The sequence below is a fragment of the Balaenoptera acutorostrata genome, chromosome 7 (genome assembly GCF_949987535.1).
Source record: "Balaenoptera acutorostrata chromosome 7, mBalAcu1.1, whole genome shotgun sequence".
Taxonomy (NCBI): domain Eukaryota; kingdom Metazoa; phylum Chordata; class Mammalia; order Artiodactyla; family Balaenopteridae; genus Balaenoptera; species Balaenoptera acutorostrata.
In genome coordinates this window covers 3,202,481-3,219,123 of record NC_080070.1, presented here as the reverse complement: position 1 = coordinate 3,219,123, position 16,643 = coordinate 3,202,481, and the positions used below count along the sequence as shown (strand labels likewise).

Sequence of the window (16,643 nt, the reverse complement as noted above, 5' to 3'; positions counted from 1 at the left end):
TCTGCTTAGGCAGTTGCCTCTGAATTCCTCTGAATTCCTCATTATTTTCTTAGGAAACTGGAGGTTTGACTCGTGATTCCCAAGGAGAGAAAAGGCCCCACACAGCCTTTAGCCTTTCAACTGCATCTCTCATTGGCAATTACACGGAAAGTGTATCTCAAAATGTAGTTTATCTTGGTTCAATCCCTTCAAAACAGTCTGTAGACTGAATCGATGGCTTTTGTCCGCAGAACGAAGAGCCAGTGTTCTCCAAGGACGGCCGGAAGTTCTTCTTTGTCCGAGCAATCCCGCAGGGGGGGCAGGGCAAGTTCTACCACATCATGGTGTCCTCCTCCCAGGTGAGCTCCCTAGTTTCCTGCTCTGCTGAGGGGGGGGGGACCCTGGGGACCTTCCCCCACCCCTCAGCAGGGGAGCTAAGTGCTCCCTGGGGGAAGCCGGGCCCTGAAACTGGAAGGCGGGTCCCCACGTGGGGACGGACGGGGCCTTCATGAGCCAGCCGTCCTGGCTGGGCAGGGGTGGCGTTCGTGCCTCCTGTAATTGCTCAAAAATACGAATGACACTTCTGACGGTATCAGAGGACACTGGGTGCATTGCTGGGTCTGAGCCCAGGACACTTGTGTGTGTAGACCAATTTGTTTGTCGAGCCGCCCGCATTGACCTTTCCTCCCTCTGCTGGGTCCTGGGGGCCGGGCCCAGTGTCCTCGTGGCCCCAGGGCATCCCACCTCCACGGTCAGCAGATGCACTGCCGTTCCCTGTGCTGCAGCCACGGGATACGAGCAGAGCATCACTGAGCAGGGAATGTGGGAGCTGAACATAGGTGCGTTTGGAAAGAGCAGACAGCCTGGCTAATGCCACCTCCTGCAGAGCGGGCACCCGGGGGCCGGCCCCCTCCCCACGGGGTGGGACCCCGGAGCTGCACTCAGGGAACCCTGCCCTTAGGAGGAAGGCGAGGGGCTGTGGGCCTCCCATCATCACTGCCCTCAGCTTCAGTCAGTGGGGCTTCCATGTTGAAGCAGAGTCTAAGGAGATCAGGGCATGTGAATAAAATTTTATTTTTAAAAAAGTTATCAAAAATATTCTGTGGATGTAAAGTAAAAGATTTATATTCATGACATGACCCAAAAGGCAATCTCCAAATCAGAATTCCAAGAATGTCCCACATGGAGCAGCTTTGATAGAACAGGAGCGGAAACGCGGCTGTGGCTGTAGGACGGGGACCACGTTGACTCCGAGACTTAGATACGGATGTGTTAGTTTTCAAGCCACTTAACTGCATGAGTTATGGAACGTCCACAGACGGGCTGCCGTTCAGCTCTTTACCCCTAAGGGCTGGGTGCTGTGGCCCCAGGTTCCTGGTCTCTTATTTGGGGTCACGTCAGTCAAGACCTAAAACGCTGCTATGTTCCCTTCAGCCCATCTCGGATTCACCCCCGTGACCAGCATGGGCTGAGGCACTGTTCATCCTCCAGCAGGGGCAGGTTCCCCCACCCCGCAACCCCGGGGGGCCCCTCCCCAGGAGCCCCTCGGCCCCCACTGCCCTCCGAACCCTGGCAGCCCGCTTCTCCCGCCTGGTCCTGCCCACACAGGCTCTCCCTTCTCCCGAGGCCATTTCTGGGGTCCCCGTGCCCCACAGTGTGAGCCTCGGGCCCTGTGCCTGATTTAACAGCATTCGCGTTGCACGCGTGCCCGGGGCACCCGCCCTTGGAACGGCCGGCCTGTGGCTCATGCCTCAGCATCTCACAACCCGTTCCTGTTGGGATGGTCACGCCTTTCTCCTTCTGTTGTGATGTGTTGTCATAACTGTTCTGCTCTGGGAGGCACTTAGGGAGAGACAGTGTGTGCAAACACGCAACACGCGATAAACGGTTTCAAGCCGTCCTTGTGAAGAACGGCGGAGAATGACGAAGATCCAGGGGGGTTTTTTCCTCCCTCCCTCCCTCTTTCCTTCATTCTTTCCTACCTTCCCTCCCTCCCATCCTTTCTTTATTCTTTCTCTGTTTTCTTGCCATGTCTCACCCACTCCCCCATATTTCTCTTTTCCCCCTCCTCGTCCCCCTGTGATAATGACCCGCTGATCAGATTTACACGTGGTGAAGGAACAGTATCGGCAGCGTATGCAGCGCTGACGCTTAAGACGCGGAGCTCACGGTGGGAGTTGCTGGCGGTCTGGGTGCTGGTTGATCGCAGGGCAGCCAGGGGCACTGCCCCTCCAGGCGGGCACTCAGAGAAGGGGCGGGGCTGCGGCCCGAGGGTGGTCAGCCTGTGCCCGAGGGCCCTGGGCCGAGAAGCGAGGCTGGGCCCAGCCCTCCCCCACCGTGTCCCATCTGTGTTCCAGCCTAACAGCAGCAACGACAACATCCAGTCCATCACCTCTGGGGACTGGGACGCGACCAAGATCCTGTCCTACGACGAGAAGCGGAGTAAGATGTGAGTGCGCGTGCGGCCCCCAGCCCGGGCGCCTCTCTGTGTTCTCCTCCTCTCACAGTGTGCTCAGCACTCTTTCCCTTGGGCAGCACCCCGAGGCCCTAGTTTCTTCACGAAAGCGCGCCCTTGGATTCCCGCCCGACCACCCCATGTCCCACGTCTCGAGGTCCCCGTGAGGACGTCGGGGCTGCAGCCAGGCCTGTGGCTGAGACGGTGGCCGTGTGGGCTGGCTGAGCCTTTGCTGGCTCCGGGCGGGACCCAAGGGCGCTGTGAGCCCAAGTGTGTCGTGGGCCTGGCCTCGTTCCGGACAGCTGCTCCTGTCCTGGTGCAGGTTCACTGCTTTCCCACTTCTCGGAGAAGTAGGGCCAGGACTGAAAGAGTTCAAGTGCCGTACTCCAGGCTGTCCGGTCAGTGACAGGAGGAGCTAGGGTTCAGCTCAGGCAGGCGGGGAGTCCCCGCGGGAGCCAGGGTTCCCACGCAGGGGTCCCGGGCGGGCATCGGCCACCGAGTCACAGGATCTGCCTTTGCGTCCAGCGTGGAGCTGGCCCCGGGCGGGAACGTTCTCTCTCTGGGCCCCGAGCCGCGTGTCCTCGGGGAGGCCTGCAGAGGCCGAGCCTGCCCCGCAGCCAACTAACTGCTGTGCACCTGCTGGTCTTTGCAGCTACTTCCTCAGCACGGAGGACCTGCCGAGGAGACGCCAGCTGTACAGGTGCGTCCCCCGACCCCTGTGCACGGCGGTCTCCCGCCAGAGGCTTCGCGTTCCAGAGTCACACCCGTAGCAGTACATGGGGGGCGGCAGAGAGAGGCCCCGGCCCACGTGATACAGTCTGGGGAGAAATAACCGAAGATGCTGAGGCCCCCAGATTGGAGGCATTATCGTATTTTTCTGCTTTTGCCAGACTGAGTCTCTCCCTCGGTAGACGTCTGACAGTCTTTGCTTTCATCTTAGTCGAAGCTGAACTTGGAAGGATCGCTCTGGGCCGGGATTTCGCAGGAGGGAACTGGGGTTTGGGAATGTACGGGTGGACTGGGGTGGGGTCGGCCCTACTACCCGGGGCTCCTCCACGTGGGCGCTGGCTGAGCTCCGAAGTCTCGAAGGGGGCGGAGCAGGGCTGGCCTCTGCATCCTGCAGGGGACAAGGTGTCTTCCAGGGTCCGTCTGCCTTCAGCATAAACCTCGTGACCTGCCCCCCGCCCCAGTTCCCGTTCTCACCGGGGAGAACTTGTGCTTCTGAAGTGGGGTTCTCCCGAGAAGCTTTCTGCCAGTAAAGCGGAGGAGGACGTGAGGCACTGTCACCTCCACCCCTTTGCTCTCCAGACGGGAAGGAGGGGGCAGCTGGTTCCTGCCCCACACACGAGGGCCACCTAAGAGGCCGCTACTGCGTGTGGCCCTCATGGTCTGGACGGAGCCGGTGCCGGGCTCGCCTCCCCCACCGCCGGGAGTCGGAGAGGCCCCATGGGGTACACGGCCGCCCTCCCATCCGCCGGCCCCTGTGCTGAGAGTAAGGGCTGCGCTAGGGAGAGAGGCACTGCCTTTCGGAGGAGAGGAGACTCGGCAAGTCCACGCCGTCACAGGTCTGCTCCTCTGCGGACGGCTCCTCTGTGCTTGTCTGCCAGGATAATCCCACCGGTCCCGCCACCAAATTAGCCAAGGCGATGGAGGCCGGCCGCCTGCGCTTTCTCTGACCTCTCCTGTCTCCCCTGAAGCGTCTTCACTCTCGTAGACCGCTTTCACGTTAGCAGCCTTCCCACGCCACACACTCAGACCCGGGCTGCTTCCAGGTTTTTTTTTTTTTTTTTTTTTTTTTAATGAGGATCTTGAATCAGATGCATATGTTTTGATTGATTGATTGATTGATTGATTTTGGCTGTGTTGGGTCTTCGTTTCTGTGCGAGGGCTTTCTCCAGTTGTGGCAAGCGGGGGCCACTCTTCATCGCGATGCGCGGGCCTCTCACCGCCGCGGCCTCTCTCGCCGCGGAGCACAGGCTCCAGACGCGCAGGCTCAGCAGTTGTGGCTCACGGGCCCAGCCGCTCCGCGGCATGTGGGATCTTCCCAGGCCAGGGCTCGAACCCGTGTCCCCTGCATTAGCAGGCAGACTCTCAACCACTGCGCCACCAGGGAAGCCCTGCTTCCAGGTTTATTGGAAGATGCCTCGGTATCTTATAGCTTCTGGAAACACATGTTAGGCCTTCTTGACGTGAAACTGTGCTTGACCAGAGCGGTCCTGGGTGACACCTGCAGGAGTAAGAAGTGCCCCGGCACCTCCTCCCCGGCTGTGGCAGCGGCCGGAGCCCCCCGCCGCTGCTGTTTCTGGAGCCCCTGCCCTGTCCTGTCCCGGCGACAGGCGCTCTGAGGGGAGTGAAAGATCCAGAACACGTAGCTCCTGTTCCTAAAGTGCTAATCGCCTGCTCAGAGGGATGAGGCACTAGAAATAATACCCCACACCCGACTTTCCCATCAGGACACACCTGGATCTGCATGACTCCCAGGAAGCAGCCAAGCTGAGCGCTCCTGGCGGGGGGGGGCAGCAGCCCTTAGGGACGGCCCCGTGGGAGGGTGACAGCAGAGCCAGCACTCGAGGCGTCCCAGCAGGGAGACAGGTGGGAGGATGGTGCCCCCAGATCACCGCGCAGGAGAGAAGCCAGCGTGCTGGACGTGGGGGCCGGGAGCTGAGGGTCTCGCCCCTGGTGACCCCCCTGCCCGCTCCCTGTCCCTGCAGCGCCAACACGGTGGGCAACTTCAACAGGCAGTGCCTGTCCTGCGACCTGGTGGACAACTGCACCTACTTCAGCGCCTCTTTCAGCCCCAGCGCCGACTTCTTCCTGCTCAAGTGCGAAGGTGAGTTCTGCCACCGAGTGACACCTCTTTCTAAGGCGCCGCTGGGACCCAGCAGGAGCTCCGCGATCCCAGGACAGGTAGGGCCGCCTAGCTGAGGACGTCGGCTCGCAGGAACAGCCTTCCTGGGTCACCTCTGCCAGGTGTGTTACTGATACTTTACCTCTTATAAAGGGTTGCAGCTTATCAGAGTGCTTTCTACATGCTGTGCCGGTTAATTCCAAAGTTCACCTACATTTTCCTTAAAAAAATGTGTATCTTACACATTGATGGACATAGGCCATCTGTAAAGGTAATAAAACAATTTCAAAAATTCTTAAGCATATGTAAGGATTGAGATAATATAAAAGAAGATTCAGACAGGAAAAAAATGATTTTCCTACGACTGAATTCATGGATAATTTATTCCAAACTTTAGAAAGTTCTTGATCACGCCAGTCAGCATATACAAAATAGTAGACCAAGTCCCATCGTGGATACAAAGAAATATCTTTGCATCTTGTCCTCATGTCTTGAAAAGATAAGATAGGAACCCACAGAAAGGTAAGAAATAATAAATATGGTTGTAGCAAAATACATCTCAGAGAAGAGCTTGATCTACTGAGATAATCTCAAGGGGTGAAAGTACACTATGGGCAGAGACAGACCGACACCAGGTACGATTGAATCCTACGGTCCCAGTTGAAGAATGAAGAATCTTTATCAGACTGCCTTTGATAGCCTTTGATAGCCACTCAGTAGCTCGGGACCTCAGCCTCTTTTTATCAGCGTTGTCATCCAAAATCTCAGGCCCTCCTCACCAAGCTCAGTCCCAGACATTCTCCTAGGATAATGGGATGGGAGAAAATTGTGTGTTGGGGGGTCGGGGGCAGTTCTGAAATGCAGCACTAGCCCCCAGTCCCCTTGAAGCTCATCTTACCAGACTCTTTTGCCAGCAAGACCTGTTGCCCCAGGGCAGGACCTTCATGATATTACACGTTGGGGAAGTGCAGAGGTGTATAGAGCTCAGGGACTGGGAAATGTGGTGAGCAGACCCACTAGGGGAAAGAGACAGCAGCCTGACAGGAACTGCAGGGTCAGAAGTCTGAAGTCTTACCTGTCGAAGGAGGAAGCGGCTTTACAATGCGGAAGGTTGTGATAAGATACAGAAGGGGAAACTGAAGTCGATCTAAAGAAGAACGTCCTAGAAAGAATGGTTGTGTGGGAAAGGTGACAGAACCTCCCTCAAGGAAGGTCTCTAAACAAGGGCAGACATCACGTACCAGAAATAGGTTTAAATAGGTTTAAATACGAGGCAGAGAGTAAGCTGGGGGCCTCAAGGTCCGTGTTGTAACTGGCCAAGGCGGTCACGATTTGGATCTCGTTCTTGGGTTCTTACTAACGTTCACTAGTATTTGCTCCATCGTCATCTTTCACAGAACCCAGCCTCTTATCTATCAACAAATTCTTTCTCTGCTTCCCTTAGCTCCTGCTAAGCTCTGCAGGGTCTTCTCACTCCAGAGTTTAGTGGGAATGGCCTCGTTCTGAGGGCGGCAGCCTTCTGTTGTCCAGTTTCCACAGACTCCAGCCCAGGGTTGAAATTGAAAGGTTCTTCCAGGACATCTGTGGCCCTGGGTTCAGGCAAGGAAGCTCCCATGTCCGTGTTGTGGATGTAAAAATGGCGCCCATGTTGGGAGGCCCCTTGGACAGTGTGCATGGAGATCACTGAACAGTCGTTCACGTGCAGATTTCCCATCCTGCAAGCGTTCCGTCCTGAGGGAGAGATAACATTTCTTTTTATGTTTGTGTCCCAGCCAGTCTGAGGACATTTTCTCTGTATAAAGCTGCTTGTATTGTGTGGTCTGCGGATATTTTGTGTGAAGAGATAGCTCCTCAGTTGTCACTGTGAAGGAAAACAGAAGCAGAGAACGCGTACGGCCATCCCAGGTCACAGACATGACTCAGCCCCTGAGACCACTGTGATCTCAGCTTCAGAAGGTTGGGGCGCCCCTCCCCACGAATGCCTGGATCCGCTAGTAACGGAACAGATTCATGGAATTTGAAGGATAGGAGACCTCAGAGACCATCTGATCTGAGCTCCATCCCCTGCTCCATTTCATTAAGAAACTTAACTCTTAATTGATCATGGAGTTGCCACCTCAGGATTTTCTGAATCATTTAAAACCTATTTAAAGATTTAGCCTATTGTCTTAAGATAAACATAAACTAGCCCTCTTTCCTACAAAACTGCTCTTTAAAATTTTTTCTATTAATAACCTGTTTTCTGGCTAGTGTAACTTGTATGCCCAAATCGACCTCTCCCCTAAAACCTAATCAAAACCTCATTTTTAAAAAGGGATTTTCTAAAAAGACGTAAATTTACAAAGACCGCAGAATGGATGAGGTGACTGAAGCAGTGAACTTTACAGTTTAGGGCTGCGGCTTGGACACAGTTACAGCACGAAGTGCCTTAGCGCCCCCTGAAACCACATCCTGATCCTGCAGTGAGGAGAGCTGAGCGGACACCCAGTCGACACCAGAGGCACTGGGGGTAACAGCCGTCGGGGATGCAAAGATGGGTTTAATGACATTTCAAAGGAGAAATGATTACACACCCGGTTGGATTGCTTGGGGTGTTTTGTTGGTGAAGAAGCCTTGAGGAAAGCTTCACACGTGAGGTAGCATTTCAGATAAAGGTGTGGGTAGGATCAGAATGTGAAACGCAGCCCGGGGGGCAAAAGTGCAAGTGAGAAGAAAAGTGAGAGCAGGAGGAGTCGTGTGGAGGGGTCTTTGCGGCCTGCGAATCGTGATCAGCCTCGTGGATGCATGCGTGTAAGAGGCCGAATTACGATCCAAAAATAATCTTATTTTCCCACATTTCTCAGTAGATATAAATGTAGACCCCAATGTGTAGCTCACAGCAACATTTATTAAACTCCACGTCCCCTCCTGTTTATTTCTTTCACGTCCCAAAGCTGCTCTGACTGTTGAAAGGCTTTGACCAACATTTAACTTCTCCTCCTCCTGCAGGACTTTATTGTGGGTATTAACTTTGCCTCTCACATGCAACCAGAATAACAGCAACAACAAGAATCTCTCCTTTTTAGGCTGAGGGAAAATGTAGGGGCAACTGGACGATTCTCTGTGGTCAGTTAGGGAGAGGAAAATCTGTGAGTGCTCCCGCACTCAAAATTGTTTGGCCCGTCATGAAGGGAACTACAAATATTCGGCTTGGGCAGAGATTATGGTCAAAGGATTTAATAACTCGGGCAAGGTGGACCCCAACCAGCTGAAATAGAGGCCCAGTCAGAGCAGACGCAGGCCCACACCACGTTAGTGCATAAGGGCTAGGTATCATAGCAGCTGTGGAACTGTGACAGCCCCGTATAAATTTAGTCCTTCTTCCTCCTTCCCGTGGACCTTCTATTATGATCATTTCTGGTAGGTTTATCTGACGTGGATCTGTCCCCTTAGCTTACACTGTAGTGCTCAGTGTTGTAACACCGTCATAGTGGATTATAGCTCATGAACTGCTTGCAGTCGGCACTTCTGTTTAATTAGACCTCTGGTGTATTGTTTTTCTCTTAATGTCCAGTTACGCTGCTGTAGTATGTCTTGTCCTTCCTCATCACTGTAGCGTTTCATTTAGTCTTATCATTGTGTACTTTCTCCTCTAATTTTTTATTAACATTTCTTCTGTGGTTTCTCAAAGCTTGCCACTTTTATATTTTTTTTATAATTTTCAAGTTCATAATTTTTATTACGTATGCGACCACTTAAAAATACATACATTATTTTTATACCTTTGCACACTGTTAGATTAAACATAGATTAAAATAGAATATAGGTAAGTAAAGACTCGGAAATGTTTGTAATGCTCATATCCACTCATTACGTAGCCAGATCCCATCTATCTGTGTCAATATTTGTATCTAAATGGCATGGGTTTTAGGTGATCACCAGATACTTGCATGAGAGACACGTGTAAACCATATTCAGTAGAACCTCATGGAAACTCACTTACCTATTTAATATAGAGGTTTAGGTTACTTTCCAGATCTCTGGGGTCTGGCAGTGAAGCCAGCTGCATCCAAAAGATTGTATTATGACGTAACATTTTATAATGAAATCATATCTATTCTGGGGTATACCAGTAAGCCGTTGTTTACATGCTTAGTTGGTCTCAATGACCCTGGGAGATGGGTAACAGAAATACCTAATATTTGTCCGGCTTCTTATGATTTGAAAAGTACATTCTTACGATATAATACTTGATGTTCATCTTCCCTTTTTTTTTGAACCTTTGAAATGCATTTTTTTGGAGTATCGTTGATTTACAATGTTGTGTTAGTTTCAGGTGTACAGCAAAATGAATCCATTCTTTTTCAGATTCTTTATAAAATAGAAACAGACTCACAGATCTCGAAATCAAACCAAAGGGGGAATGTGGGGGGACGTGATTAATTAGGAGATTGGGATGAACATATACACAGTACTTTACCTAAAATAGATAACAGGGAACTATACTCACTATTCTGTGATAACATATTCCCATTTCTGACACCTTGCAATTTTTACTCTTATCACAAACAGACCTACTTAGAGTTCCCTAAACTCAGTGTTCCCCAGTTCCATGCTTCTTCCTCTGCCTGCCTGATGAACTCCCGTACATCCTGCAAGGTTCCTCTCAGGCAAGGGTTCATTTTTATCCCCTCCCAGGAGGGTTGAGCTGGCAGCGGTTAGCTCGCCCGGGCAGCGTGGACGTAACTGTGGGTTCACCCTGAGACCGGCGCCTGGGACGGACGCTTGACTCCTCAGCCACTGGGGTCGCCTGCGTCAGAAGCCTGGGACCCGCACCCTGCAGTCCTGGAAAAGCCCAATCTTATCGCTAAAGAGAAATGCACTCACCTTCTGTGTGTTTCCTGGGGCTGCCGCGACTGTGTGGCCTAAAGCAACAGAAACTGATTCTCTGACAGCCCCGGAGGCGGAGTCTGAAAGCGGGTTGTGGGCTGCGGGGCTGGTCCTTCCTGGAAGCAGGGGGGAGGGTCTGCTCCGAGCCCCTCCCCCATCCTAGCCGCGGCCCTTCCCTGTGCCTGCGTCCAGACCCTCTCCTCGCAGGGACACCAGTCACGGGGCCCCCGAACCCCGAGCGGCCTCCTCTTACCTTGGTCACATTTACAAATAATTGGCTACAGTTTCTTCCAAATAGGGTCTTGTCCACAGGCGCCGGGGGTTAGGACTTCACCACATCTTTGGGGGGACACAACTCAACTCACAGCGACTCCCCCCGCCCGAGACCCATATCACCTTCTCGGATAAGAAAAAGAGGACAGAAAACTCTATGCTGTTCTTCTCGGGGACGCAGAACCAAGGACAGCCACGGTAGGCTGTGTGCCAGAGACCATTCTTAACGGTTTTACCGCATTCCAGAAGGCAGGAGAGGGTGCCCTGGGAAAGTAGTGGGATGCAGACGGTGTCTTTGGAAGGTAACTCTGACGTGTTAGAGGAAGACGGCTCCAGTGTCCATTTCCTCCAGGAATTCTTCTTCCAGGTCATCAGGCGAAATAAATCCTCACGTTTCATGGAGCTGTGAAAAGTGGTTGGGTTTTCTCCTCCCCAAATAAACTCGACCCTGAACAACTGAGTCAGAGCACCCAGTTCATGAACTCTGAGTTTTCATGATCACAGCCTCTGTGTAGAGAAGTGGACTTTCCTCTTCAGACTGAAGCCCAGGAACACGATTCATTTCCCTATAAGTTCGTCAGGAGGACTCCACCATCCCTGTTTCTGGGAAACATCTAAATACCACCAGGAAAACACCTAACACCAGGAAACATCTAAACACCACCAGGAAAACACCTAACACCAGGAAACATCTAAACACCACCAGGAAAACATCTAACACCAGGAAACATCTAAACACCACCAGGAAAACGGGCCCCGTGTGTGAATCAGGTGTGTGCAGCTTCATCTGAAACATTTTTTATATTTTTAAAAATAAATAAATGAACACCTTTTTCTTGGAACAAACGAGAGAACTGGAACATTTCCTTCCCATTCTGAGCGAGGAGAGAAACAGCCTGCAGTAGTGACTCGTGCTGCAGACTGAGCCTCCCCGCCCCCCGTGAAACCCTGACGTAGGAGCTGCTCTTAAGGTCATCGCGGCAGCAGCCTAGTTTATCAAGACAGGCTTCTCCACCTTGCAGTCGAATTGAAACAAAGTAGGACCCAAGCTGATAATAAAGTGAATGACTGTGTCCCGATTACTGCCCTTACTATTAAGTTCTCCCGGGGCCTCTACCATTGCCAGCTTTGCCACCATCAAGAAACATGGAAAACATGGTGACGGGGCAATGAAGTCAGAGTCCGAAGGCCTGGGCTGGACTCAAGGCCCTGCCACTTACTGGCTCTGTGACTCGGGCGTGACAGTTAAGCTTGCTAAATCCTCCGTTTCCTCATCTGGAAAATCAGGGGAATAACTGTACTGTCTCATCAAGTCAGGAGGATTAATCAAGAGAATGCACGGAAAGAGCTTAGCCTGGTATCTGGTACATAGCAAATGCTTAATAAATGTTAACTAATGTTGTGATCACAGCTGTCATCACCACCATCATCACCTTAGCAATCAATTAAGAATATCTTAGATATTTACTGGCTACTAACTCAGGATCCAAGGGTTGGGGCTGAGGCTACAGAGGGTTAGCTTCCGTGAAATTAAGTCACATCCCTTACTTAGTGCCTCCAAATGCACAGATGCTCTCATACCTCACAAGCTGGAACTGGGAGCCCTGGGTCTGCGCTTACACTAGCAGGGTAGAAAGTTCCAGAAGGGAGCATGGCTGCCGCAGTCTGGAAGCATTAACCAACCATCGGGTAGGCGTGGCAGTGAAGCGGCTGGTGACTTCAGGGGTGCCTCTGCCTGAGGGGCCTCCGCAGCTGGGTCTTGGCAGTGTTAGGAAGTAACCACACTTTCCCCTTTTCTTTGATGTTTCCTCTTTCCGTGCCAGGTCCCCTCTGTGCCTTTACCCCTTCAGACACCCACTGCTGCCGGCTGCCCCGGCTGCATCCTGCCCTTGGGAACCATAATTAAGTGGGAAAACGCACACGGCTGTGCGTCTGCGCCACATGAGTGCACCTGGAGCCTTGTTCGTAACGGAGCAGCGGAGAAGGCCGGGTGGAAAATCAGAGTCAGTCTCGCAGCCCAGCTCCCCTTGACCGGAAGCTGCTGGCCGTGGCACGGTGGATGAGAAGGATTCAGAGGCCAGGTCCAGGTTCGGTGAGAAAGACTGTCGTCGACAACTGATGCGTCACACGTGCCTCGTGCAGCAGTGAGGGGGGAGGGATGCCCGCGTGCCACGCACCTGTCGCGTGGGGTGCCACCCCCTGAAAGAAGTGAGTGCGCCCCTCGCGAGGAAACCGCCTGACATGGGACATATTTGGAGGTTGAGGTCCATCCTGAGCTCACCTTGTCCTGCAGAACGAAGTAAAGCACACTTTCTTACAGGGGGCTACCGTCTTAAAGCATTGTGGTCGGGGAGGTGGAAGAGACAACACATCATTTCAGAGAACAGAAATGTGCATTTGTGAAGGAACATTCGTGGAGACCCCGTGGCTGGAGGAACAGAAACGGCTCCAGTCGTTACGCCACCACAGGAGGTCTCCCGAGGGAAGGCTGCTGCCCAGAACTCCCGACTGAAGGACAGCTCTGTCTGTCGGGCATCTTTTGGATGGGGGGAAAGAGAGACCCAGGTCCCTCCAGAGAGACCTGGGGTAACACTGGTTCGCACTCACTCCTACAGTGTACAGCTAAGCAGGTGTCCCCTGTGTCCTGACCCAACGTAGGAATTATATATGCTGCTTCTATTCAGGTTATTTCAAATCACTCACATCCAACTATAAATGAGGAGCCTCAAAGCTAAATAATAATAACATAATGCTAACGATATATAACATTTATCATTATAAAGAATATAATAAATTAATAATGTTAATAATAAATACGCTGCATCATTGAGGAAAGTCTGTTAATTAGCTTCAAACATGTAGGCTGATAGCAAGTCTCAACAACAGGACATGAAAGGGGAAAACAAATGGTTTGGTTCTGTAAACTACCTAATCCTCTAGACATCTCTTAATCCAAGTTTCCAAGGCATTAACCTGGGCTGCCCTTTTTAATTGTGGGTTTGTCCAGGTGAATGTTTGGAACTGGGTTTGAAACTCCTTGGAGCATTGCTTGTGTGTCTGAGAGGGAGACCATCTGTTCAATCTCTCCAACATTTGGAGCTACTCCCTTTGAGGTTGCAGTTTCCAAGAACAAGGAGAGGGATTCTCGAGGCAGGTGATCTCACGAGCATCATTACACAGATGCTTCGGAAGATGCTATACTCGTCAGTAGACACTGCCAGCCCCCAAGCATACCCTCCCTCCGTAGGAGCCCTATTGCTCCCCAATAACAACCGAAGGAACAGAACTTCTCGCTTTCCCAGGTGGCACTTCCCTGTCACCAGCAAGTGTCTGAACTGGGCCGGTGCCTGGTGTCAGCAAGCTGCTCTGCAGAATGGAGGTCATATCCTGGTAGTGTGCTGCTTGCAATGCCCGTGAAAAGTAGATAGTGTTATCTGATGCAACAGCAGAGCCCCTAGACCCACCCACTGCTTTCCTGCTGCACCCTGGCTCTAGGTGGTAACAGCCTTTACTCGCCAGCCTGCCTTCAGGGTCTCCGTCTGACCAGTCCACTTCCCTCCCGAGTACCAGGTCCTACTTCCTGAAGATTATTTCTCTGCCGAATGTCTTCCTGGGCACATACATTTCTCTCTTTTCTAAGTAAAATGGTAGAAGAAACGTAACAGTAAAACATAAATGACTCCCCTGGGCCACCGAAAAGGAGACCATCAATGGAACAGGACATGGAAGGATTTTTGAACAGTAAATATAAATGGACCACACTGAAAATGAAAGCCAACGACTAGGATATGCGGCACGATTGGTGAAAGACACAGTTACCAAAAAATTAAAAATAAAGTTTGTTTTCCCAGAATTCAGATCAGATCGGAGGCGACAGAGGATGGGAGCTGAAGGTCATCGTGGACTAAGATAGCCTCATTTAAGGGGCTGAGAGGGGACGCCCACCCCCTGCTCCAACAGCTGTGGGCTGACGTATTTGCCCTGGACAGTTAAAGAGACGCTTGGCCGTGGGGGTCTCCTGGAGTGGACGCTGGCCGGAGCAGGAAGTGGGGCTGTGCCTTGAGTGGCCTCAAAGACAAGGAGCCCAAGCGCTAAGGATGGCGGCTCACTGCTGCCTCTGCCCACCCCCGGGACCTGGCATCACTGGGCCCCCGCCCACCATCAGGACCCGGCATCACTGGGCCGCCGCCCACCATCAGGACCCGGCATCACTGGATCCCCGCCCACCATCAGGACCCGGCATCACTGGATCCCCGCCCACCATCAGGACCCGGCATCACTGGATCCCCGCCCACCATCAGGAGCTGGTATCACTGGATCCCCGCCCACCATCAGGACCCAGCATCACTGGGCCCCTGCTCACCCCTGGGACCCGGCATCAGCATCATAGCCTCTGTGACCACCGCAAGGGGGTGCACTCCTGAACAGGACCCTCCCCGCCACATGGCAGCAGCCAACCAGAGATCACTGAGACACAAAAGAAACATGAAAGGGAGGCCTCAGACTGAACATCAGAAACAGAAACCCCAGGAGAAACATTCGAACGATCACTTCTGTTTACTGCTGTAAGTCTCACTGGAAATGTCCTCAAAGAGTTCCTAGGAGGTGCCACGTTGATAATCCAAGAACAGGCCACTGGCAAAAAAGGAGACAGACTGCTGGAGATTTAACAAGATGTTTACCAAGGTATTTTTTGTAAGTTTCGAAAGAAGAACTGAGTCGATGGCGTAAGCATGTGCCCCAGTTTCCCCACAAGAGCCTGGGGTGATGCCTCCTGAAGGCCAGTGGAGGCCAGGCCACTGTCGTTAGTGCCCCTCCCTTCACTCTCAGAAGTGTCCCTGTTTGGGCAAAATTTTTAGCAGAACACATCAAATAGTAACCTGGAAAATCCAGCAGAAGGATTTCCCAGAAGGCCTTTTCTTTCACACATCTGCTAAAGGGTTAATCTCCAAAATAAGTACCTGTGTTGATCTTATGGGCTGTGCATCAAGTCCATAAGACTTGTGTTGGCTGCCAGAAAGCTTAGAGTGAAATTCATAGCCCATGTGGGTAGGTCTTTACAGCACACATTTGTTATTCTAGCTGTTTTCCTGGATTTCTCTCTGTCTCTGGTTTTTTTTTTTTTCTGTCTTTATTTTTACATTGTTCTGCTTTTCTTATCCACTCTTCTTATGCTTATTTTTATCTATGCATTTATACCTTTCCTATCTGCCTTAAATCCTTTTTGTCTCAGGACCCAGGGCAGATAGACAGAAAATAGGTGAAAGGGGAATGATTGACCAGTTGACTGGCAGATGGAAAAATCAAATGGCTCCTTCAAATAGCATTCAAGGCTGTCCTCAGCCTGGTCCCACCATACTTACCCCACCTGTAGAGCACTATTCCTGGGTTAGAGCATTTCAAACACTTAGCAGCACAACCAGTTTCCAAGTGAAATGTTAAAGGAACTAATACAAAACAGGTAAAAATGATGTCTTATTAGCATTAAAAGTTCAGAAGTATAGCATGTGCTTTTCAGTTGAATCGAAGAAGGCAATAAGACTATTTTGATGAATACAAAATGTGCATGATATAAGTTAGGGAACGCAGGTAAAAGTTACAGCCTTTTATTAATCACCTTCAACGTCCATGAAATTAACCAAACCTTCAGAACCACTGCTGCCCTTCTTTTAGGGCCACTGCTGGAATAAATGGCTTAGGTTTTTCTGTCATTTCAATACCTATAAAGCTCTCTACGTAAATCTTCGAGGCCTGTTAAATATCTTACACAACCTCCAAGGTCCAACCCTTGAACTTCCTCTAATCACACTCTCTCCCTCCTCGGGGCTCTGAGAGCATTTGTTGCCTCTCTCATCTTTTGTATCTTCTGCCCCTCACTTCTAGGCGCCAAGCTCACCAAGGCAGGGCCTGTTTGATTGGCATCTGCACAGCAGCCTCATAACAGCCTGAATATTGATACATGAACATTCACCGAGCGCCAGCAATGTGCCGGGGCCCTGACACGCGCCCGGTGTGTTCTGGAGGCCTGGACACCCAGCCCAAGGCCCGAGGGAGCAGAGCTGTGAAAGCGCTCCGCCCCACTTCCTGCACAGCTGCCGGCTGACACGCCCAGTGCCCCCTCCCCCGCCCCCCAGGTGCTGGTCAGCGCATCTCACACCTGCTGCTGATGTTCATGTGTTTTCAGTGCCCGTCTCACCCAGGGATGTCAGCTCTGTGTGG

The 16,643-nt window shown here is 51.8% G+C and overlaps 1 protein-coding gene across 4 annotated transcripts in view; it reads left to right on the top strand.

The window, feature by feature from the left end:
- The window catches only part of DPP6 (dipeptidyl peptidase like 6), a 977,175-nt gene that overhangs the window by 893,183 nt on the left and 67,349 nt on the right, over window positions 1-16,643 (top strand). For all 4 annotated transcript variants that reach the window (XM_007165456.2, XM_057550287.1, XM_007165455.3 and 1 more), the window contains exons 13-16: window positions 231-338; window positions 2,337-2,428; window positions 3,087-3,134; window positions 5,146-5,264. In XM_007165456.2, the coding sequence (XP_007165518.1) occupies window positions 231-338; window positions 2,337-2,428; window positions 3,087-3,134; window positions 5,146-5,264 (367 nt within the window). The remainder of the gene's footprint in view (window positions 1-230; window positions 339-2,336; window positions 2,429-3,086; window positions 3,135-5,145; window positions 5,265-16,643) is intronic.